Genomic DNA, 23,938 nt, shown 5'->3' with positions numbered 1-23,938 from the left:
GGTCTTGTAATATTATGTGATTGATAGGAAGAATATTATTTAATGGTAATACTAGTACGAGAGTCATAGATGACAGCTGCAGACATGTCAACTTAACCTTACAGCCTAAATGTTAAATTAAACACTGGCATAGGTACACTGCATTCAGGTCATCAAACAGCTACTGTAATTTTCCATAACTCAAACAGCACACAGCAATTTTGCTAAATAAATGCGCATACTGGGGGTTGTTTACATCTCTAAGCTCCGCCCCTGGCCTGTTCTGACACGTGTCAATCAACCGGAGCCGTGATATGGATGACGCGCGGTGACGTCACGCTTAGAGCCGGGGCGAAGGTGGACGGACAGAATGGCGACCCAGTGCCGGAGCTCCAGATGCACGGCCGAAAGAAAAGGATTCCGGCGGGAACTCGACTCATGGCGACACAAACTCATCCACTGTGTCGGTAAGAATAAATCAACGGTGCAGAAAAACCGTATTTGCGTAACGTTAGTTTCAAAAGCGTACATATCGCACAATCCATCCACTCAGTGTTGCGCTCGGTTTCTTTCTCTCCCGGTTCTCGCGGAGCTCCCTCCCCCAGCCGCTGCTAGCTCTCGGAGTTGCTAAGCGAGCGTGTGTCAAGTAAAAAAAAAAAAAAAAAAACATTTACATAGAGCCGTGGTCCGCGCGAGCCCGAGGTAGCCTTTGTAGCTAACAGAAAAAAAACGGACAACGGCCAAGCGAGTTCTGCCATTTTCTTTGTTCTTACTTTTTGATTTCTCGATAACCGAGTTAGCTTTGCACTCATTGACCCTATCTGCACAGAATACCGATGTACAAACGATCGCTTGATTGTATTATAATAAAAATTCATCATTATTGACAGCCATTTGCACCATTGCCGTGGATGTTGTTGAGATGTCCAAAAGTAGAAGAGTTTTTACAAGTCATTAGAGAGTGTTTCTTTACTAAATTACTGAATGTGTTTTTTTTTCTTTTGACGTTTTGAAAACGAGTAACGTTAATTGAATAGATACACAGGTTACGCTTTTAAAATGTGGTGAAACTGAAGTGTTGTTGTTGACACTTGTTTGGCAGAGTTCACGGTGTTCATCGTAAATCCACAGATTCAGATGACTAGACTAATGATGTTTAACGTTACTGCATAAGCGAATCACTAAATGACGTCCGGTTTATTGTGAAACTGTTAGTGATTAGTGAAGTGACATTCAGCCAAGTATGGTGACCCATACTCAGAATTTGTGCTCTGCATTTAACCCATCCGAAATGCACACACACAGAGCAGTGAACACACACTGTGAGCACACACCCAGAGCAGTTGACACGCATTTTATACACTGCTGTAAACGGTAGTATAAATTGAATTTATGCAAATTTAAATGAGTTGTTAGAATTGTTTTTACTATAATTTAAAACAGAATATAATTGATGTAAAAAGAATCTAAGTTTAATAGGTTGTGATTTGTTGTTTGGTTTTAATGGTCGGATACAGTCGAGAATGTCAAGACCTCTGAGGTTTATAAGGGTAACTTAAATATTGGCATATTTAAAACTAGATTTTTAAAGATGTGATGGTCCACTTAACATGCATTACATGTTTTTTTGTCTTAAAATTTAATTTGTGGTTTTATTGCTTTGAGAGAAAAAAAAATTCTTGGGTGAGCTTTTGTGTGTGTTTTTTATTTTTAAGGAAATAATGTGAATGAAGGGTATCATTCATGTATGCCATGCTGCAGCACTGCCAATATTAGCTTTTCCCTCCTTTTATTTAAATAAGTTATAATAACATTTACACTTAACATCATGTCCACCTTATTATTATTTTTTTTTAAATTAGATTTAGGGTCTTGCAACTAATGATTTTGTGTGCAGTGACTATGTGCTTTTGTTGTTAGAGCATTTAATATAACTAAATATTACATGTAAAATTACTTTTTTACTAGCCAATATTGTAAACAAGAAACCATTTACATTTGTAAACCTTTTAAAATAAAACATCAACTACTAGGGCTGTGCAAAAAATCGAATGCAATTTTCAAGCGCATCTTGTCAGTTAAGGCACTCCTGTGATTAGAAGTATATCTCCAGCACGTGGGTTAAGATCAGGATTGCCAGGTTTTCAAAACAAAACCTGTACTTCTAATCACAGGGACCACCTTTACTGATGAGATGCACATGAAAATCGCATTTGATTTTTTGCACAGTCCTATCAACTACCACTTTCTGGCAGGGAAGAGTTGTGACGGATCTGTGTAGGTTTACGGATATGAATGTGTTTATGATGATGTTTTTTTTTTTTTTTTTTTTTTTGCAGGGTTTGAAAGTATACTGGAGGGAATATATGGTCCAAGGCTGCTGCAAGATCTCAGTATATTTGATGGTGAGTTTTATGTTGTGTGTGTGGTAATATTCACCTATGCTTGGTCTTAGAATATTCAGCTTTTTTTGATGCTGATGACTATTCATATATTTCTCCCTTTAGAGTGTGAACCAGAGGCTGTGGATGATTGGTCCATGAATGCAAACTGCTCTTTTTGCAACCTTCAGCTAGAGAAATTGAATGTAAGTCGACCCAAATCTTTCAGTGAAGCATGGTTCTGTGATCAGTAGTAAATCTCCATCCCAAGGACAGAGGGCGCTCTTGCATGGAAAGGCCAAATTAATTTAACACTTGACTGACGTTATTAGTTTGGAGTAAAAACATGTTATTAAATGTGTTTTTTTTACGTTGTTTCAGATGGCACAGCATTTACTACACAGAGCTGTAATTTACAGAGAAGCTACGTAAACAGCTGTCATTATTATTTGATTTCATAATCGCATGATTATATCATCTGCAGTTTGTTTTTGTCAGTGAACTACAGCTCTGTGTAGTAAATGCTGCTCCAACTGAAAGCAGGTGATGGAGATTTACTACTGATTACAGAACCGGCTTTGACAAAATGCACATGACAATCGTATTCGATTATTCGTGCAGTCCTAGTATCGGCTGTATCTGACAGGGGTCAGTAACTGACTATTGCTTTTTGTGACATAGGACCAGCCTGCTGTGGCCGTGCCTGGCTCGCCACCACCTGCTGAAACACCCCCACCTCAGGGCCTGTCCACCTCTGAAAAACCCCAGTGCCAAGCAGACCAATTCCTCAATGCTATATTTCGTAAGAAGGGTGAGAAATTAATTTTTACTTCCATTATCCATAAGGTGTGAAGTCATTGTGACAACTATTACGTATTTTACGATTGGTCCAACTGCTGGGTCATGATCCAAAAATGAGTAGCAGGTCTGTTCTGGTAGGTTTGCAGATATACTTGGGACGCCTCCATTTTAGATGAGGCAGTATTTATCCTAGCAGCATAATTTTCATAGCAACAGAATTTTACTTCAGTATTTCTGTCAGCTTTCTGTAGCGTAGCTGCTGAACTTGGCGCCTAGCATCCAGACACACATAATTTACTTGGAAATTGAATAAAGGAAAATGTCAAATACAACACTATGAATGAAATATACTAGGGCTGTAGCTATCGAATATTTTAGTAATCGAGTATTCTACCAAAAATTCCATTTGATTAATGGAGTAATCGGATAAAATGTGTTTTTGCTTAATTAAAGTGCAATATTAATTATGCAAGAGAAAATAAGACTCCCGGGTCTCTTAAAATGAACATTCCTTTTTAATAAAAGGAATCCTTTTTTAGTTTCCTTTTTTAGAAAAAAAAAACATTTTTATTTTTTACATGCATAGAATGCAATGCACACAACAAAAATAAACATTTAATTATTACCCATTGTTTCTCTGTCTGTACTTGTACTGTGAACAATGACAAAGTTAACAGATGAATTAAGTGTTTTTAAGTGCCATTCAGTTGGGGTTTTAAATAAAGCATTTTCTGAGATGCACATTAAACACATAAAACATTAATTTATCTTTTAATTATTGAACATTAACTTTACTTTTTGGTAAACAAAGGAGATTTACTATTAAAAATAAAACATGGAAGAAATGTTGTGTGATTAAACCTTAAAAAAAATAAAAATAATGTTGGATTATTATTATTAATTTTTTTTTAGTAGTAGGCTATGTACATTCTGCTGAACAATAGTCTTTAACCGGACTTTTATTTGGACTTGTATGTGATGTGACGCTAGTTTTACTCAAATCAAATGGTCAAATGCTCATGAAGTGACTGTCAGAGCAGTTCTGGAGATGTTGTTCATGTGTTCACGTCCTTATTTAGTGAGACAATAGATGCTGAAATACCACGAGCGCGCACTTCAGTGTGTGTGATAAAGGAACTCGTGCTTCTGCGCCATTCGTTAACACAGAGAGCATGCAGGATTCATATTTAAATAGACGGTTCCGGCTTAATATGTACAGATATTTGTCCAAATCGTGATTTGATGTAAGTGCAATGACCTATTTTTGATTAATTCATTCAAAATTTGGCAAATTCTGTGCCATTCCATGTTAAACTGTAAATTCCGTTTTTATGACTGGATTCCGCGGTTCCCTCCGCATTTTCTGCATCGCGGAAATCATAGGGCCCTAGTTGTGGTATGTTAGCTTTATTTTGCAATGGACACCAGCAACGACGTTCTCTTTACGTTTTCCCACGCCCTCAAATCAAAACACTGCTGACTCCTTGCAGTATGCGATTTCGGACTCAGCGATTGTGTCTCCTTCCACTTTGTGGGTGACGTAAACGCGTTGTGTCACATAAAAAAAAAATAATTGCGAAAGAACCTGACGTGAGATTTAAAATAAATTAAAAGAAGCTTCGAGGCAGAGGAATGTGCCTCGATCATTTTTTGTAATCAAGTTACTCGAGGAATCGTTTCAGCCCTAAAATATACACCGTTGCTGTTTTTTTTCCAATCGAGCAGTGAGTGATTTTTTTCTTTCCTTTGTTGTTTTCTTAGCATTATTGGCACAGACAGCAGCAGGTATATTAGGTTGCAGTTACTTTAGGATCGACTGCATAAATCTAATCAGAGTTGGGGATACGTGATACTGTATTCTAATTACTTTTCCTGGTAACGCAAAAATTGAATGCGTAACATATAAAATTAAATATAAAAAAGTAATTTGATTACAGTTAATAATGTCAATAAATTTGTTACTTAAGTAGAAATAGCAGTGTGCCTTTTAATAAATCATTGGAGATTGCGAGCTAAAATGCAGGCGAGTCCTACAACATTTAGATGCAATGAAAGGTTGATGCCTATCATATTTCAAAATGTTGCACAGGATTTCACATATTTTTGTCTGGCATTATAGTTTGGGAAATGCTCAACAAGTGAATGTGTACAGTAGGGTTGGGCCGATAGACGATTTATACCTGCGGTTCTCAATTCCAGTCCCCGCGCCCCTGCTCTGCACATTTTGAATGTTTTTCTAATGCTTCAGATGTTTGTTCTATTTGAACGCAAGTTCCCTGTGAAGTGGACATCACAAGATATTCCGCCATGATTCCAGTTCAAAGTGAATGTATATGTTGCATTCAAAGTGCACTGAAGTGTGCGTGACGTGAATATGATGTCCATGTGTGAAGATGTTGCGGAGCTGGAGAGCTGGGGGGCGTGAGGACTGGAATTGAGAAGCGCTGGCGTAAGAGTAGGAATTGTTGTTTGACATTTCTCAGATCACAAATGCAGACATGGTTTTATGTTTACACAGCACGAAGCAACACGTAAAAAAACTTAAGTCATTATAATCCATAATTGTGTCCCCACTGGATGCATTTAATGGCTTGTTTGTAATGAGTTTTATTGTTTTTGTCTTGTCTCGCCAATGTTCTGACCGGGAAATACAGTATAATAAGGGGCATAACATTTCCGTTGCATGCTTTGCATTCGGCCAATCACAAAGCACTGGCCATAGCTGGCCAATCAGTGCACACCTCACTTTTCAGATTGATGAGCTTTGTAAAAAACGACACATTTCAGATTTTTTTTTTAACCTTAAACTGCGTGAACACATTTAATTACACCAAATACCCCAAATAATGTTCTTTTTAGCAACATTGTACGATCCCTTTAACCAGGGTTTCCGTGGGATCAAATTTAAGGCCTAAAAAAGTCTTAAATTGTACAAGAAAGTCTTAATTATGATATCAAGAGGTATTAAATTTGGGGATGGACAGACCAGAATTGCGATCTGGCTTAATGTGACGATTAAACTTCAAGAGGCTATGATTTAATTAAATAAACTAAAGCGCTGCATGTCAAAGTCCGGTGCTGCACTGCTTTGTATTCTGCCATTAACCAGGGAAACAGTAGTGCTGGCCAATATAGCTAAAATATAACTTTTCATATCATTCGGTATCAATAATTATTCACATTTTTTAAAACTAAAAGAAATTTTTTTTTAAGCACTGTATTTTTAAATTAACACAATTTGAGACAAGAAACTAATAGGTTTTTTAAACAATCAAACACAAAACAAAAATTAAATATCTAATTTCTAATGTTTTATATGCAGATTAAATAGGTCTTTATTGAATAAGTCTAATTGTATAGGCCACAGGAGGGCGCAAAGACCAAAATAATGCAGCATATTTAAATTGTCAACACAAGGAAGTAGCTTTGTAAAATCATGCATTACATCTAAACTATCATTTCGGAAATTACATAAACATTTGTGAACAAAACAGCATCATGTATTTATGCATTTCTTAATCCAAAGACCCGAAGCGCCATTCACAAAGATCGTTTTGCAGCGAGTGCAGCAGTCATATTTGTCTGTCTAATGAGCTGAATATGCATCTGTGTGAATGGCTTGGTTTCGGTTTGAACCTTTATCAAGATCTTCTCTGCATTAAGCTTCTACACTCACCTAAAGGATTATTAGGAACACCTGTTCAATTTCTCATTAATGCAATAATCATCCAATCACATAGCAGTTGCTTCAATGCATTAAGGGGTGTGGTCCTGATCAAGACAATCTCCTGAACTCCAAACTGAATGTCAGAATGGGAAAGAAAGGTGATTAAAGCAATTTTGAGCGTGGCATGGTTGTTGGTGCCAGACGGACTGGTCTGAGTATTTCACAATCTTCTCAGTTACTAGGATTTCCACGCACAACCATTTCTAGGGTTTACAAAGAATGGTGTGAAAAGGGAAAAATCATCCAGTATACAGCAGTCCTGTCAGCGAAAATGCATTGTTGATGCTAGCGGTCACAGGAGAATGGGCCGACTGATTCAAGCTGATAGAAGAGCAAATTTGACTAAATTAACCACTAGTTACAACCGAGGTGCGCAGCAAAGCATTTGTGAAGTCACAACACACACAACCTTGAGGCGGATGGGCTACAACATCAGAAGACCCCACTGGGTACCACTCATCAATTAATATCAATATCACAAAATGAGTGCTGGTTTTCCTCCAAAAATCAGCATGATTACAAATGTGATATTGATTTTATACAACTGTTCAACAAACAAGGTTAATATTAAGAGACTTACGTTTTAGACACTATATTGCCTGTTTTTGTTAATAATATCAAAATATTACTTATGTATGTGTAACTGCAAGTTAAATGCATTATTCCGTGTGTAAATGCCATTTCAGATGCAGCTTCTGTGTTTCCTGTGCATTGCAAAGATGAATTTTGTTGATTGATATTTTCATTTGATTGATAACAGCCTAAATACCTTATTATAATTGACTTAAATATAAAAACTTTATTCAAATTGATAATGCACACTTTTAGAAAAAATGGCTTTAAGGTAAAAATGACCATAAAAGGTAAAGGGAAGTTGGGAAGTCATGGCCTAGTGGTTAGAGAGTTTGTCTCCTAACCCTAGGGTTGTGGCTTCGAGTTTTGGGCCGGCAATACCACGACTTGGGTGCCCTTTAGCAAGGCACCGAACTCCCAATTGCTCCCCGGGCGCCGCAGCTGGCCACTGCTCCAGGTGTGTGTTCACGGTTTGTGTCTGTTCACTGCTATGTGTGTGCACTTTGGATGGGTTAAATGCAGAGCACGAATTCTGAGTATGGGCCACCATACTTGGCTGTATGTCACGTCACTTTTACTCCCTTTCACTAAAAATAAATTTAAACTTATTGGAAAATATTAATTTCTGTCTCTGCTGTGAACTGACCACCACACAGAATATGAAGAATATAAAAAAAAAAATCAGCTGTCAACTGGTGTCCTCAAGATATCAGCACAGTAACACTCAAATTATTATTGATAAAATTCCAGAAAATAGAGAGATAATGTTTTAATATCGCACACCCCTAGCTGCCAGCCGTTCCGTGCAATTGGCAGAGCTGAATGTAAAATTTTAAAACCACATACACTATTCTAACCCTTGCCAAAAAGAGCTTAACTTTAGGTTGTCAGTGTTCTTTTCATTTTCTCTCTTCTTCAGTCCTTTATTTTCTTGCGGTACTTAGCGGAAAGCAGTGACCGAGTGATTGACAGCTAATGTTAACCAAGCATTAATGTTAAAAATGTAAGGATAAAATCTGTAAATATATAATTTGTAGTTGCGATGCTCCTAAATTTTTGCTGGTGCTCCCTACTTTTTGACGCTGAGAGCACCAGTGCTTTCCCATGTAAAAAAAAAAAAAAGTACATTTTGAGCCCTGCTTACAAATCTTCTTTATGCACCAAGAGCTTAGAACACTCCAGAGAGAAAGGATTTTTTTTCCAGTTTTCAAATTGTCAAAGCTCTTGCGCCTCACCCCCCCCCCCCAAAAAAAAACTAATTTACATTTGTATTTATTTTTCATATAATAATATAATTTCATTTACTTGTGAATTTCATTTACTTTGTGTTTCAAATTTTTTTTGCTGCTGAGCATTTACTATATTTTCTATATTTACTACTTTGAACAGTGCACACGTACGCATTTTATTTCATTAAAAAACTAATTTCATATTTTCTAGCGGAAGTTGTCATAGTTGGGTAAACTTCTATAGTGGTAAATGAAACTACATTAAATGTTTTGTCACAATAGTGTTTCTACAAGAGGGAGAAAATAGAAAGACTATTAATCAATTTCGATGTCTTCATTCACTATCAATTCACATGAATCTAATTTGAACTGGCTTTTTATGGGAGCGGCAGTGCAATACTTTAATAAAAAAAAAAAATAGATAGGGCTATGTCAAATATTGTTTCTATTTTAGTTTTAAAGGTCCCGTTTTATGCGCTTTTTCGAAGCTCTGATTGTGTTTACAATGTGCAATATAACATGTGTTCATGTTTCGCGTGTAAAAAAAACCCACTGTATTTTTAACACAATTCACCTATCTGTATACTGCTGTTTTCACTGTCACAAAAACGGGCTGATGACTTCCTTGTTCTATGAAGCCTCTCCTTCAGAAATACGTAACGAGTTCTGATTGGGCCAGCGGTACCTGTGCTGTGATTCGACAGCAGCTGAGAGCAGGCTGCCCTCCTGGTAACGTGATTGGGCTAGGACGCACGTGCTGGAGATGTATTTATAGTCACAGGAGCGTTTTTACTGACGAGATGCGCATGAAAACCGCATTCGTTTTTTTTTTGCACAGCCCTAACATCTAGCTAACAAAGCTAAACAGCGTTGCCCTTCGTGTAATAAGTTACAGAAACTGTTAAACGCACCAACGTAAATAATAAAATGCACTTACCAGTTGTGGTCCATAAACAACGCCTTCTCCAGACAAAGAGGGAACTGCTCCATCTTTGAAGAATAATCTTGTGCAAATCCGGCATTAAACTGATTGAGATTGAGAAAGTTGTCCTCAGCAAAATGAGCTGCACATAGTTTTACATGTGCATTATAATTTTCGGGAACCGAGTTAAACATAAATTGTAACCATTAATCTCTAAGTACAGCGTCCCTGGGAAGCCCAAACAAAGATGATTGGACTCCAAGATAAAAAAATAAAAAAAACAGCGTTTCAACGACATGGCGACAAACACAAACAGCTCTTCCTTCTTCTCCGTCGGAGCGCAACAAGGCCACGCCCCCCTTTTTGTGAATTCATGTTGGCGGTGGTTAGTCAAAAAAAAATGTTTTAGTGACGTCATTACTACAGGCACTAGATGGGTGTAGTCCAAACGGGTAATTTTTTGTAGGCGAATTCTGTTAAATCAAATATCTCGCTTGGCATTTAACTTTGAGCTTTAGAATTTTACAGATATTATTTATACTCTAACAACAACATTACACACTAACTAAAGTTTAAAACATGGGATCACGAAGAAGGGGACCTTTAATGAAAAACCAGGGCCCCCCCCCCAGGTCATTTTTTTGGGGCCTTATGGGGGATCCCGGACCCCAGCCCCCCTCAATTCAAAAACTGCATCATACGACCCTTTTAACATAAAATAAATAAATAAAAATACTTTCAACTGTTCAATTGCGGAGCACACGCTGCACCTTGTTTGATTAAGGCGCAATAATGCTACCTGGGAGGTCAACCAGGAACTGGCGGTGAAGTATTTTTGTCGTGTTATCAGAAGAGTCCTATTCATTTTAAATATTATGGGTATCGCCAATTCCGGTATATTGTCACAATATTAACAAAATTAACACAATGTCTATATTTCATATTTTGTATATGCGATTATAATCAATACTTGGTATATTGCGATATTCCTACAGTGAAAGAGTTTGGTCATATCACCCACCACTATTAAAAACCATAGTTTGTTCATTTTTGAATGATAAATCTCTTTAATAAAACATTGTGAGCTGTTAACATTTTACTGCAATGTTGCTCATATGAGACCTACAGATTATGTATTTGAATGTATTTATTATGTCTTAGAGTTAATTCACTGCGGCCACTCAACTGAGCCTGCCCTTCTCTCGTTTACTGAAGCCCTGCGACTGGCAAGAGCAGCTTCAAAATCCTCAGTACTCATCTTGCTGGATCTGTCTGCTGCTTTTGACACTGTTAATCACCAGATTCTGCTGTCCACCCTCAGAAAGATGGGCCTCTCTGGAACCGCAGTCCTGTGGTTTAAGTCCTACCTCTCCAAGACACCCTGAAGGTTCTAGCGGAGTGGTGAAGTTTCTAAGTCACAACAACTTGCTACTGGGGTTCCTCAAGGCTCAGTACTTGGACCACTTCTCTTCTCCATCTACATGACGTCATTAGGATCTGTCATTCAGAAGCATGGCTTTGCCTATCACTGCTACGCTGATGACACACAACTCTACTTCTCATTCCAACCAGATGACCCGACGGTAGTTGCTCGCCTGTCTGAGAGACATTTCTAGCTGGATGAATGACCATCACCTTCAGCACAACCTTGCTAAGACAGAACTGCTGGTGATTTCAGCTTACTCCATTAAGTTGCCACTCGCATCAAAATCAAGGTACTGATGCTTGCCTACAAGACGGCCACTGGCACGGCAACAGTATACCTGAACTTGCAAGTTCAATCTTATGTGGCCTCCAGAAGTTTGCATTCTGCAAGTGAACGATGCCATGTGGTGTCTTCCCAAGGAGGTTCAAAATCACTCTCACTCACCTTTTCCTGGACCGTGCCCAGCTAGTGGAATGACCTCCCAATCTCAATTCGAACAGTCTTTACTCATTTAAAAAAAAAAAAAAAAAAACATCTAAAAGACTCATCTTTTTCGCCAGCACCTAACCAACTAATACTAGCATTTATCATTTCTTTTCTTGTTTCGTCTCATTCTTGAAAAAAAAAACAAAAAAACCTGGCTACGTGTTCTGTTCTGTTCTAGACTAAAGCCCCTTTCACACTGCCATTGCAGCAAATACATGGGTAAAGTGTTCTGGCAATTGTTCCCGGGTCACCAGATTTTGCACTTTCACACTGCCAGTGATGACCCGGGATATGTGTGTGCTTTCACACACAACCCGTAAAGATCCCGTAACTACATGTGACATCAGGGCGTGACGTGTAATGTATGAGTCGAAAACATTAGGAACGTCATACTTCCACTGAAGCAAGCAAACGAACTGATCTCTTCTTCATTACAGTTTGCACATATTTTTTCGTTGCGAATGTTGATCTTCCTTCAAAACAGCCGGTAAAAGAGTCACTTCGACATGGCATTAGATCTGGCTTTTGTTCACGCAACGCGTATCCGGGGTTGAACCCGGCAGTGTTACTAGGTCCTCCGTTCTCTTGTTGGTCTGATTGCTTCTATTGTTCTCATTTGTAAGTCACTTTGGATAAAGGTGTCTGCTAATTGATTAAATGTAAATGTAAATTATCTGATTAACTTGTTTAATTATATTTTTAAAAAAATTGCCTAATAAACAATTTTGGTCATAAAGTTGGTACTTTGAGCCACATCTTGGTTAAGAAATGTTAATTTATCAATATATTATGCATTTTTATAATGCCATTAACCATATTATTATGCTGAAGTAATATATTGCATGTCAGATTTTACATGATTTGGCCCATGGTGTTGGAAGAATTGTGACAGCTTGTGTATGTACACGTTTCAAAACAATGTATGATAAGGACCGAAAGGGAGAGCAAGAAGAGAATGAGGAGAGAAAGAAATAGAGAGAGAGAGAATAAGAGATTTCAGATTTGTGTAACGGTTGTTGTTTTGTACACAATGCAAGTTCAGTTAATCAACTCTAAATTCTGAAATGCATTGAAAAATATGTAATAAAAGTAGAAAATGTGTTTTTATATAAGAAACCATTTGATGAGATACTCAACTATTTCTTTTATTGTTCAATTTCTTAGAATTCCCTCAGAGCTGCGATTCCAGCGTACCGTTGGTGGCACAGGAGTTGATGCGCAAGATGATTCGGAGGTTTGCCTTAGAGTATGCATGTAAAAGCCAGGCTCACGAGGGTCTGAATGTCCTTAGCGAAACCTCCGAGCTTCTCCCCAATCAGCCGGATCGTGATGGGCCTCTGGACCTCACCATTAGCCGAGCTTCTCAGGCCCTGCAAGGTAATAAAGGCTTTTTATTTTTTTATGGAAATGACAACAGTTTTCAATTCAAAAGACCAGATTCTGGAGTTTGTAGCTTTGCAATATTAAACAGTATCACTGTTAATATTCAGACACTTTTTTTCAGTCTTTTCAGAGAATCTGGTCTATTGGCTTTCATTTATTATGCTTATCATTGAAAGGCACAGAACTCTGAATTAATGGTCAATTTACTGAGTGTAGGGATATGCCGGTATAAACTTCTCATGTTGCGATTAATTGCTAATACTTTTATCACGGCATTATCACGATGTTGAAATATAGTTAAAAAAAAATACAGTATAACAGGTTTAATAACTTTTTTTCTTATAACAGAAATAACTGAATATTTAAATACAATAAAGCAATACAGAAAAATATATAAAGTAAACATTTTACACAGATTAAAGTGCAAAAGAACTATAAAGCATATAGCTACATTTGCTACAGAAGTTATTAATCTTTGAAAAAAAAATACAAGTCTTAGTTCATGTTAGCTAATTAAATAACACAGTTGCAACTTTTGATTTTAATAACGTGTTTGATAGATAAATGTTTCGAAGAAATTTTCATTGGCAGTTTGTTAAATAATTAAGTCCTAATGTAAAGTGTGACTGAACAATAAAGAATCAAAACACTTTCAAATAATATCTAGGGGATGTTGTAGTCCAGATAAATGTAAAAAAAAAAAAAAATTGAAAATTATTAGACTATTAAGTACGTTTTAGAAAATAGCTGCTTTATTTATGGGGTTTCCAGGGTAATGGCTGCATTTTCTGCAGTTTAGTGTCATCTGCTGTCAGAGAGTGAATCTGTTTTCATTCAGTGCATCTCTCACACGTTCCCCTGTTTGCTTGTTACCTCTTATAGTTGATGGAGTACTTGACCTCTCAAAGAAAAACACATCAGCAGAAAATGAAACTACTCAAAGAATGTTTTCAGGGTGAGTACTTCAGGTTTTGTTTACCAAGTTCTGTTCTTGACTTTCTTCATCCTTCCAAAGCCAAAGAAAAATTTGGTACTAAAATGGTAATATTTTGACCCAAGTAATATGGATGAGCTTTTTATTCCAGAAAATATAAATTGATAAATTATTTTGTGTGAACAAATTCTACTCCTGATTCATTTGATGTGTTTTATGTACAACTTAGTGGTGGTTTTGTTGCACTGCCAAAGGGGTTGACTCTTTTCTAACTTGTTGGAAGGTAACGTCACATTGATCGGCAGTCAGGGGCTTTACTTGTTCCTTTGTACCGCCTGTATTTATTCATTTGTTTGATCTATTCGTTGATTTATGCTATATTATTTTCACATGAGAAAATAGACACCAGAGTCGCACAAAATGCATCTGCATTGCAAAGATACTGGAAGTAATCCCATAAGCGCTTGTCTTTCTCCACACAATTGATGAGAGACTGTCCTTCCAAGAAGTATCGTTTGAAACCTAAGGCCAAAAACAAACTCAAAGGCTTTGTGTTATACAGACAATTGAGAAGTGAGTGATGTTACCAAAAGACAAGGCAGTAAAGGAGTGGACCCTGAGTGCGTCCTGTCATTGGTCTGCTCACCAGTACATTTCTCATCCTCCCACTCACCTCCCCTTAGGAGACCAATCAGAGAGGACTTTTTGGATCGCAGCTCTGAGTTTGCAGAAGGTTTGCTCTCTAAAGCCTTGAAAGATATTCAGTCTGGATCACTGGATATTCACAAAGCAGCCATACTATACGGGATACCTCAGAAAACCTTACAGTTTCAGACAGAGGCATTATTGCCAGAGTGGAAGGCAGGGGAACCATCGATTTTTGGTGACAGTGGCAAGGGCACAGAGGCAGTGTCCCCAACCAATGACACTCGACTAGTCCTGCAGAAGGTAGCAGCATGGGCTCACTCACAGTCAAAGCAGTCTGAAGTAAGAAAATGTAAATTTACATCACCAGAGCACACCGAGCTAAAGTTCCCGGCAGCCGTGACTGCCTCGTCATACCTTCACCACTTAACCTTGCAGAGGATCGTCTCGCAGCTACGGGAGCAGAACGACGGGACTGAGACTGCAACATCTCCTCAGAGTCTTGCTGCTGGGCCAGCTGTGCACATCCGAGTCCCTCAGGTATGCTTCAGTGCTCAGCCCAAAGCCCAGCTGGATCTGGCTGGCCTGGTGGATGCTGTATACCAAGCCAACAAAGCCTCTGATGGGTCCACTGCTTTCCACAAGTTGAAGACCATTCTCCCTAAACAGGGCTTGATGGAAAGCCACTCTGGCCTCGAGTCACATCTACTCCAGGGTGACCTGCCTCCACTGTGTCTGATCATGAAGAACGGGAGCATTGGCGGGAGCGTCACTGGAAGTGTGGTTGACAGCGGAGATGATGACCGCCGAGACAAGCAGCCACGGAAAAAGCGGGGCCGTTATCGGCAATATGACTACGATATCCTGGAGGAGGCCATAGCCATGGTGATTAGTGGGAAGATGAGCGTGTCGAAAGCTCAGGGCATTTATGGGGTGCCACACAGCACCTTGGAGTACAAAGTCAAAGAGCGAACGGGCACACTCAAGACCCCACCAAAAAAGAAGCTCCGTCTTGTTGAAGCAGCAACCTCAGGCTCAGGAAAGTCAGGGACAACAACCAATGCCTCATCTACTGCCTACAAACAGTCTTAACTCAAAACCAAAACCTCAACTATTTCATAGAAATGGTTTCAACTAAACATTGCCTAAACTACAGCCAACAAGGATTAAAAAACATGCAGTCAGGACCTCATTTAGACTTCGAAGATACACTTGAACAGGTTTAATGGTACATTTTATCAAGCTACAAAACATGCCTTTAAAAAAAATCTATTCAGGTGTTTCACTGTGGGTATCTATATGAATATATTTAAAATATTGTAAAGCACTGTTGATTTTTAAGTTAATTACTCTTTTAAATCTAAGAAATATAATATTCAGGTTTTGTTCATACATAAGCTAATCTCAGCTTGACGATTGTTTTATGCAGCTTTCACACTAATTAGTCTATGTAGTGACTGGTCATTTCATTTGAAGTCTATCAACATTATTTTTATGGTGTCTGTGTGACAGCCTAGTGATAGAATGACTGTAACATCTCTTTAACTCACCAGTGGGAGATCTTAATATGCAATGGGTAGATATACACTCACCTAAAGGATAATGAGGAACACTATACTAATACTGCATTTGACCCCCTTTCGCCTTCAGAACTGCCTTAACTCTACATGGCATGGATTCAACAAGAAATGCTGGCCCATATTAATAGGATAACATCTTGCAGTTGATGGAGATTTGTGGGATGCACATCCAGGGCACGAAGCTCCCATTCCACCACATCCCAAAGATGCTCTATTGGGTTGAGATCTGGTGACTGTGAGGGGCCATTTTAGTCCAGTGAACTCATTGTCATGTTCAAGAAACCAATTTGAAATGATTTGAGCTTTGTGACATGGTGCATTATCCTGCTGGAAGTAGCCATCAGAAGATGGGTACATGGTGGTCATAAAGGGACGGACATGGTCAGAAACGATGCTCAGGTAGGCCGTGGCATTTAAACGATGCCCAATTGGCACTAAGAGGCCTAAAGTGAACATCAAGAAAACATCCCCCACACCATTACACCACCACCACCAGCCTGCACAGTGGTAACAAGGCATGATGCATCCATGTTCTCATTCTGTTTACGTCAAATTCTGATTCTACCATCTAAATGTCTCAACAGAAATTGAGACTCATCAGACCAGGCAACATTTTCCAGTCTTCAACTGTCCAATTTTGGTGAGCTTGTGCAAATTGTAGCCTCTTTTTCCTGTTTGTAGTGGAGATGAGTGGTACCCAGTGGGGTCTTCTGCTGTTGTGTGTGTTGTGGCTTCACAGATGATTTGCTGCATACCTCGGTTGTAACGAGTGGTTAATTTAGTCAAAGTTGCTCTTCTATCAGCTTGAATCAGTCGGCCCATTCTCCTGTGACCCCTAGAATCAACAAGGCATTTTTGCCCACAGGACTGCTGCATACTGGATGTTTTTCCCTTTTCACACCATTCTTTGTAAACCCTAGAAATGGTTGTGCGTGAAAATCCTAGTAACTGAGAAGATTGTGAAATACTCAGACCGATCCGTCTGGCACCAACAACCATGCCACGCTCAAAATTGCTTAAATCACCTTTCTTTCCCATTCTGACATTCAGTTTGGAGTTCAGGAGATTGTCTTGACCAGGACCACACCTCTAAATGCATTGAAGCAACTGCTATGTGATTGGTTGATTAGTTGCATTAATGAGAAATTGAACAAGTGTTCCTAATAATCCTTTAGGTGAGTGTAGGTAAGAGTTTACACTCGAGCAAAGAAAAATGTCTTTATTAAATGCATTTTCACCTCAATTTTAGCTGGCTCAACATCATGATGTCTGTCAGCCATTGGCGATGGACAATGTCATCTTCTATCGGCCCAATCCTAACTGAAATCCTCACTCAATATTCTCTTTTCAGAATTGAATTTCTTCTTTATAATGTTGTGTTGTTCCACAAACTAAAGACATCCTTGCATTATCTGCCTGCTGAAACCAAAAACAGTTCAGGGTAATTTTGCCTCTCCACTTAGACACTCCATGAATGAAGCAGTTCAGAGTAGAGTGCTGCCGAACTTGGATCAAAATTTCTCCTTGTCCATATTTCATAATGCACATACCATGGGACTGAAATGCAAAGCCTTATTCAAGTGCTGCTCTGAATTGCTTTGTTTTTATGACAAGGCTTCTATAGTTTTGCTGCTCTTGGTTGTTGTTTTGTTCATGCTACTGATTACTATGATGTTCTATGGCCTATTATACAACAGTTTCATTTCATTATACTGGTAATTCAACTATATTTATAGTATGGACTTTTTTCTTACTGTATTTAGAAGCTTGTATATAATATATAGTTGCACTTTACAAAAGTTGCACACATACTTGTGATACAGGTTCTTGTTTCGTTCTTGCTATGAAAAATATTGCCATAAACTGATTTTTAATGGCATCTTTTTTCACTTATCTTATTCACAAGTATAATTGTAGTGCTTTGCAAAGTGTAGCTGAAATGTTAATTTTTAGCTTTGGAAACATAAACATTTCGATATACAATGTTAATGTTTATCTTTGTGTTGTGAATGTTCTGTAAATTATTTACCTTTTGTTGTTCCTTAAAGTTAAAGTCCCCTTATCCTTAAAGAAAGAACAGATTTACTGATATATTCTTAAATTTAATTTGGAAACATTGATCAAGCCACCCCGAATGTTCTTCACTGCTCTTAACAACAGTGCCTGTTACAGCTACTGCTCAGTTATTTTGCAAGCCAGTAGCAGTTTTACATAAATCTTTGGAGAGAAAAAAAAAGTATTTCTATACTACTTCGGATTGTATATAATCTGTATTGTGGATTTATATACTGTTACCACAATTAACAATGTAAAAAAAAAAAGGGGGGGGGGTATAGATGTCACAGGCACATTTTCACTTTTAATGTAAAGGGTGGTCATGTAAGAGTTAATGTCATGCAGATTTTTTTTAATCACGTTTATTGTCAGTGCTGCATTCTCCTTTTCATTTGGTTTGGGGAATGCAGAACTCTGTTATTTCTCTTTTGTGTTCTAATAATTCTTAATATTGTGTCCTGTATAATTTCAATCCAAAAGCATTACTATTCTCAGGGTAACAACAGTCCTATTGAAACATAGCGCATGATAGTGTTAGAACTGCTCTTTTATTTCAAAATAAGGGCCCTTAGGTTTCTTTTATAGAGCCAAATATGGTTCATCCAAAGCCAATTTATTTGTTTTCTCACATATTATTGGGAAAGTTTATATTCGGGAGGGGTTACAGATCACAAAGGCATAATAAAAATTATTTAAATTGGGTTTAACATTTTCCCCCCTCAAAAAAGTTTGTCTTGATTTATAGATGGATAATTAAATAGATCAGTATCACCAATTTAGGCCTTTCCAAGTATGTTTAATTTCATATTCATAATGGATGCAGGATATTAATCATTTTGCAATCAGTTATTTATGCATATTTGTTGCACTATGATTGATTTTGCATTATTCCCTCTAATATCTAATTGTATGTGTGTTGTGTTATTTTTTTTTTCGATGTAATCAGAATAGGAAGTTTAAATGTTGTGTTGGTTTTGTGTTAAAGCACTTTTTTTTTGCTCTTGCACATTGATATGTGAAATTCTTTACTGCACTAAAACTAAAAGCTAATTGGTCATTTAAGCACGTTTTTGTGTCTTAAACATATTTGGTGTCGTCTCATTTGTAACATTTCAGGATTAGGGTAAGGTTAATCAAAGCGAGAATTAAATTAATTGTAATAAGATAGAAATACTGAAGGCATATTACTCCAGTGTGTTTTTATATCCTAAAATTGCAGTTTTTTTTTTTTTACGTTTCCCTCCATCCCTTAACAAACCTGCATTACCCCTTGGGGTAGTTTTATTTTAATTTCAAAGAGACAACATATTGCCTGCAAATTTTGTTGGTTTGTAATTGGTTTTATCAAGAGACACATTGATTCATCAGGAAACAAATTTATTCAAGTTTGATTTAAAATAATTAAATATTCTCTATAGTTTTCCTGAGTGTAAGCATTGCTACAATCGCCATCCTTTTGCCTTCAAGTTACCAATAAAAAAATGTTCCATGTACAGAGTTGTTTGTACTTTGTTGTAAATTTAGAAAACATGCATAAACTTGACAGAGGTGGAATATTACTTAATCAGTGGCGTTTAAACATTTTTAATTCTGCATATATATGACCATAACATGCAATCCAATGTCATGTGGTGCCTTTAAGGAGATTAGGAGTGCTCTTTTAAATACAGCTATGCAAACTTTATAATTCTGTAATATGTCTTTCTGGTAGGATTTTGTTAAAATTTTAATCCAATTCAAATGTTGTGCACATTACAACAGAGTAAAAAATAAAAAGCTCAGCTCACATTCATGAAAAGCTAATTATGTCAGTGATTGAGTAATGACTTAAACCAATTTATTTATGTAGTTCCTTAGGGCCAAGTGTGGAAGACCGGTCCAGGCTGGAGAAGGAAGGTGGTTCTAAAGCTCCAGTGGTCTGGAGAGTCACTGTGTTGGAGAAGGTCCTGTCTTCGCTTTGTTCCCATCATAGACTGCTACTCTGTCATATTTTAAAGGACATGCAGGAAGATTATAACATCTCTGTAACACTGCGGGATGCTCACAGAAGACAGTTTACGGCTGGATCTCTCAGTTGCCATGCTGATAAAAAATCACTTAATGAGGCCCCAATACTTACATTAAGTGACTGCTCAGTAACTGCTGGCATTTGTTGTAGAAAAGCTTGTAGGCTTCCAACGATTGCATTTTCTCCTCTATGCGTCTGTCTGAGGAACATTCATGGCAATGCCTGCCAAAATACATCTATGGCAAGTGTTGGGCAAGATATCTGTTCTAACCCCACTGTTTGTTGTGCTCACTCAAAACTACCCTCATGCCAGCTTCAGCACAATGGTGATCATAACTACATTTCTCTTGTAAAAGAAACTCTAATCACCCATCAATGTGATTGTAACTCTCACAATAGATGCCATAAAGGAAGCCGTAGCCCCTCCCCACCACCACTATCACCAAAGCCAGTGGACCTGGACTGTAAAATAGCGGTAAAGTCCAGTATCCTACAAATTCAGGACTGCAAGTCATTAAACATGGCACCACCTCCTCTCTTACCTCACAGAACTGAGGATGAAGATACAGCTTTGTACTCTAACACCCCTCTTCATGTGGGATCTCCTGATGAATGTTGTGAAAAGGTTGCACTGTTGTCTACACAAGCAGAGAAGGAGAATGACCACCACTGTGGGTCTTTTTTAGATCTAATTGATAGAGTCACTGAAAAGTTCAGAAGTATCCAACCTTCAGAGAAAGAACAAAATCTTCTTGCCCATGCTAGTCAAATATCCAAGACAGATGACACACATTTGACAGAAATTATAACAACTGTGCTACACAACAGTAGTGACAAAGATTACAACCTTAATGAGCTTTTACAACAGCATGTAGCCACTGAACAGCGATCCCCTCAGACACGTTCCCGTAAGAGACTGGAAACGTTAGTTGCCATGAGCAAGTCTCCTGATCTTCCATCATCAAGAAGACAAAGCTTACAAATCAAAAGAGATCTGGCCAGACTTAGTCAGACTTCATATTTCAAGAGGAATATAGGGTTTGAGAGAGATGGGTCCTTAAAAACGGGTAAAGCTGCACAGGTAACATACTCTCTTGTTGAACAGTCAGATTGTAGAAAGTTGGGCAGAATTCCCAAGGCAGGGGACTCAAAGCCTGTAAAAGATACCTTAGAAAATTTGACCACATATGCACAAACTAAGGAGACACCAAATAAACAAAAGAGGCAAGAAACTCAACCCCAACTTGTAAGTCTTGAAGAAACAATGCCTCTTGATGATAGGGCACAATTGCAAACAACTATTAGTGACCGGAAGGTAAAAGCAAAAGCTCACAAAGAGAAAAATCTGACTATTCAAGTTGGAAGAGCCAGACGAAATATTGTACCACCTCAGCGTTTCTCTTCCTATGTAACTGAGCCACGAAAAATGTATTTTGCAGCCTGTTTTTCAGAAAGTATATTCACCAAGCATTCCCTTAAGGACATTAGCTCAACAGCACTTGGCTCTACAGAAGAAATTGCTTGGCCAAATGATATATGTGACAAACACCCTTTTCAAACTGAGGATAAACGAGAAGACTGTGATGTGCCACAGAACGTAACTTCATCAAAAAATCTGATTTCATCCAAAAAAGAGCAACCGTGTGAGCACAAGGATAATGGAAGGAATCCTGATAAAGAGAGTGCAAGAAAAAGAAAACCATGCCAGAATTCTACTTCACCATCAAAAAGATCTAAACGCCATATGACCAACAGTCTAAACACTGACTCACAAAGTCCTACTGAAACTATTAACTTTACTACAACTGAGAGTGGACAAGAAGATAAAACAAGCCTGTCTGGACTGAAATATGAAAGTCCAATAAAGCTCATGTTTGTTTCCTCTGTGACGGGTGAAGATGGTGTAAAATATACTCTCAAAGCAGCTGCTTCAGGCTCAAATTCCGACGGAGAGATGTTTGATCCATGCGTGGATTCCTCATGGTCAGGCAGTGCCATCGATGAACATTTCCAGGATACAGTCCTTGAATCAGTTTCAGGGAGAACTGTTGAACATGGTGGAAACAAGTACACTTCAACAAAAGTGGTTTCATGTGATGCAGTATTGCCCAGTTGTTCAAACAATGAAGATGAAATCCAAGAAACACTACCAATTGTACATGAAACATCTCCAGTAAAAAGGCGTCCTGGGCGCCCCAAAAAAATAGGACCACATATTGTGAAGTCTGTGAAACGTCCCATCGGCAGACCTCCAAAACCCAAAATAACGGACTTCTGTCCTTCAACTGGTACAACCGGTTCCAGTGCAGTAAATCACAGGACAACAGAAATGTCTTGTAAGGATAATAGAAATAAAAATCTAAAAATCACCATAGCGAATGGAAGATCAAGAAGGGCAAAAAGAGTTGTTTCTGAAGATTTGAGCAATATCCCAGAACATCAACATGTTTTTGAACTATTAAATGGTGGCACACACAGTGAAATATGTTCTAGAAAGAATAGTAGTAACGATGAACTGCTTAAAGATCACCATTTTGTTATGCCTATTGAAGAAAGGAAATTTGTCTCTTCAGGCAGCAACATCAAATGTCAAAGACAGAGTGACATAGCAGTGTCAAGAAAACCAGGAAGACCTCCCAAAGTCAAAATTTCTGGGATCTCTGTCACTGTCACCACAGGGTCACCAAGGCAAAGAAAGATACATATAAAAAGGGACACAAATGATTCACATCTGCGCAGAAAGACTCTTATTGAATTTCAACCTTCCAAAGACCAGAAGACAATCTGCATTCCTACTGATATTCACAAGGATGTAGTGGATGCACCAAAAGAACATAGTCAGAATACCAGAGGGCAGTTCATACCAGTGAGGCATTCTGTTAGAGAACGCAAACCCTCCATTCATTTGCTCCACTCTGTTGCTACTGCCAGATCCTGTGCATTGGTTCGCAGGTCACGAAAACTACTGCTGAATAAGGTTAGCTGTGAATCCAGCCAGAACACAAAGAACAACCAAGAGCAAGGAGAGCTCCCAAAAAATGCACTTTCCACGAGGACCAAGAATGTCAGTTGCATACAAGATGTTCGTTTTTCTACCATTTCGATGGACTCAATTTTTTCATCAAATGAGGGCTTCAGGTGGTGGCCCACCTTAGCATCACCTGAAACTTTAAATGAAGAGTTAGCTAGGAGGATCAAGCTAATGTCCAACACTTGGGTATCAGATGTTGAGTATCAGGCTAACAAGTCAGGGGAGATTAAATCAGATCTTAAACCAAAAACTTGTGAGAAGCTCAGAGGTTCTGCTAAGAAGTCTGCTTCTGCCATCAAAATGCTTTTTGAGGGAAACTGTAATATGGAGAAACTCTGTACTTGGTTTATGCAATCCACAGAGACTCAGTCCCTTGCTATTGTAAAGAAGACCACGGAAAAAAATCCTAAGGATGTCTTTCACTACAACCTCAGCAGACCCAATTGCAAAGGCAATGTTTGCCCAAGTCCACAAGCAGAGAGACTCAGGAAACATGTCAAGAAATTTGCTAAAGTTGTCCCAAAGAGTCCGTCAATGCACAAACAAGCACAAGAAATGCTGTCCAAATCAACAAGATTACAAGCCAAGAGAAAGCTTTTTAATACATCATCGTTTAAACAGAGGCATGATGTTAGACATAGAATGTCTAGGTCTAGAAGCACATGGGTTGTCTATAGAACAGCTCTGCTTAGAGCGAGGCTAAAGTTTAAAACCAAGCCTAGGACAACATTAGGTGGTGATATGGCACACAAAGTGTTTGGTGATCAAATGAGGACAA

General features: G+C 38.2%; 1 protein-coding gene across 12 annotated transcripts in view; it reads left to right on the top strand.

The window, feature by feature from the left end:
• Positions 1 to 270: 270 nt before the first annotated feature.
• The window catches only part of LOC128026946 (ligand-dependent nuclear receptor corepressor-like protein), a 450,432-nt gene continuing 426,764 nt past the window's right edge, over positions 271 to 23,938 (top strand). For 3 of the 12 annotated variants that reach the window (XR_008186572.1, XR_008186574.1, XR_008186571.1), the window contains exons 1-7: positions 271 to 446; positions 2,319 to 2,384; positions 2,487 to 2,566; positions 3,042 to 3,171; positions 12,689 to 12,901; positions 13,790 to 13,862; positions 14,525 to 18,302. Coding sequence is in view for 7 of the 12 variants with exons in the window: in XM_052614246.1 (XP_052470206.1) it covers positions 350 to 446; positions 2,319 to 2,384; positions 2,487 to 2,566; positions 3,042 to 3,171; positions 12,689 to 12,901; positions 13,790 to 13,862; positions 14,525 to 15,578 (1,713 nt within the window). In the remaining 5 variants the exon portion in view is untranslated. Of the gene's footprint in view, positions 447 to 2,318; positions 2,385 to 2,486; positions 2,567 to 3,041; positions 3,172 to 12,688; positions 12,902 to 13,789; positions 13,863 to 14,524; positions 19,615 to 23,938 lie in introns of those variants that run through there. The other 9 variants (XR_008186575.1, XR_008186573.1, XM_052614246.1 and 6 more) reach the window with 8 other exon arrangements.

The sequence above is a fragment of the Carassius gibelio genome, chromosome A14 (assembly GCF_023724105.1).
Source record: "Carassius gibelio isolate Cgi1373 ecotype wild population from Czech Republic chromosome A14, carGib1.2-hapl.c, whole genome shotgun sequence".
NCBI classification, from domain to species: domain Eukaryota; kingdom Metazoa; phylum Chordata; class Actinopteri; order Cypriniformes; family Cyprinidae; genus Carassius; species Carassius gibelio.
This window is presented reverse-complemented; position numbering and strand designations above follow the sequence as displayed.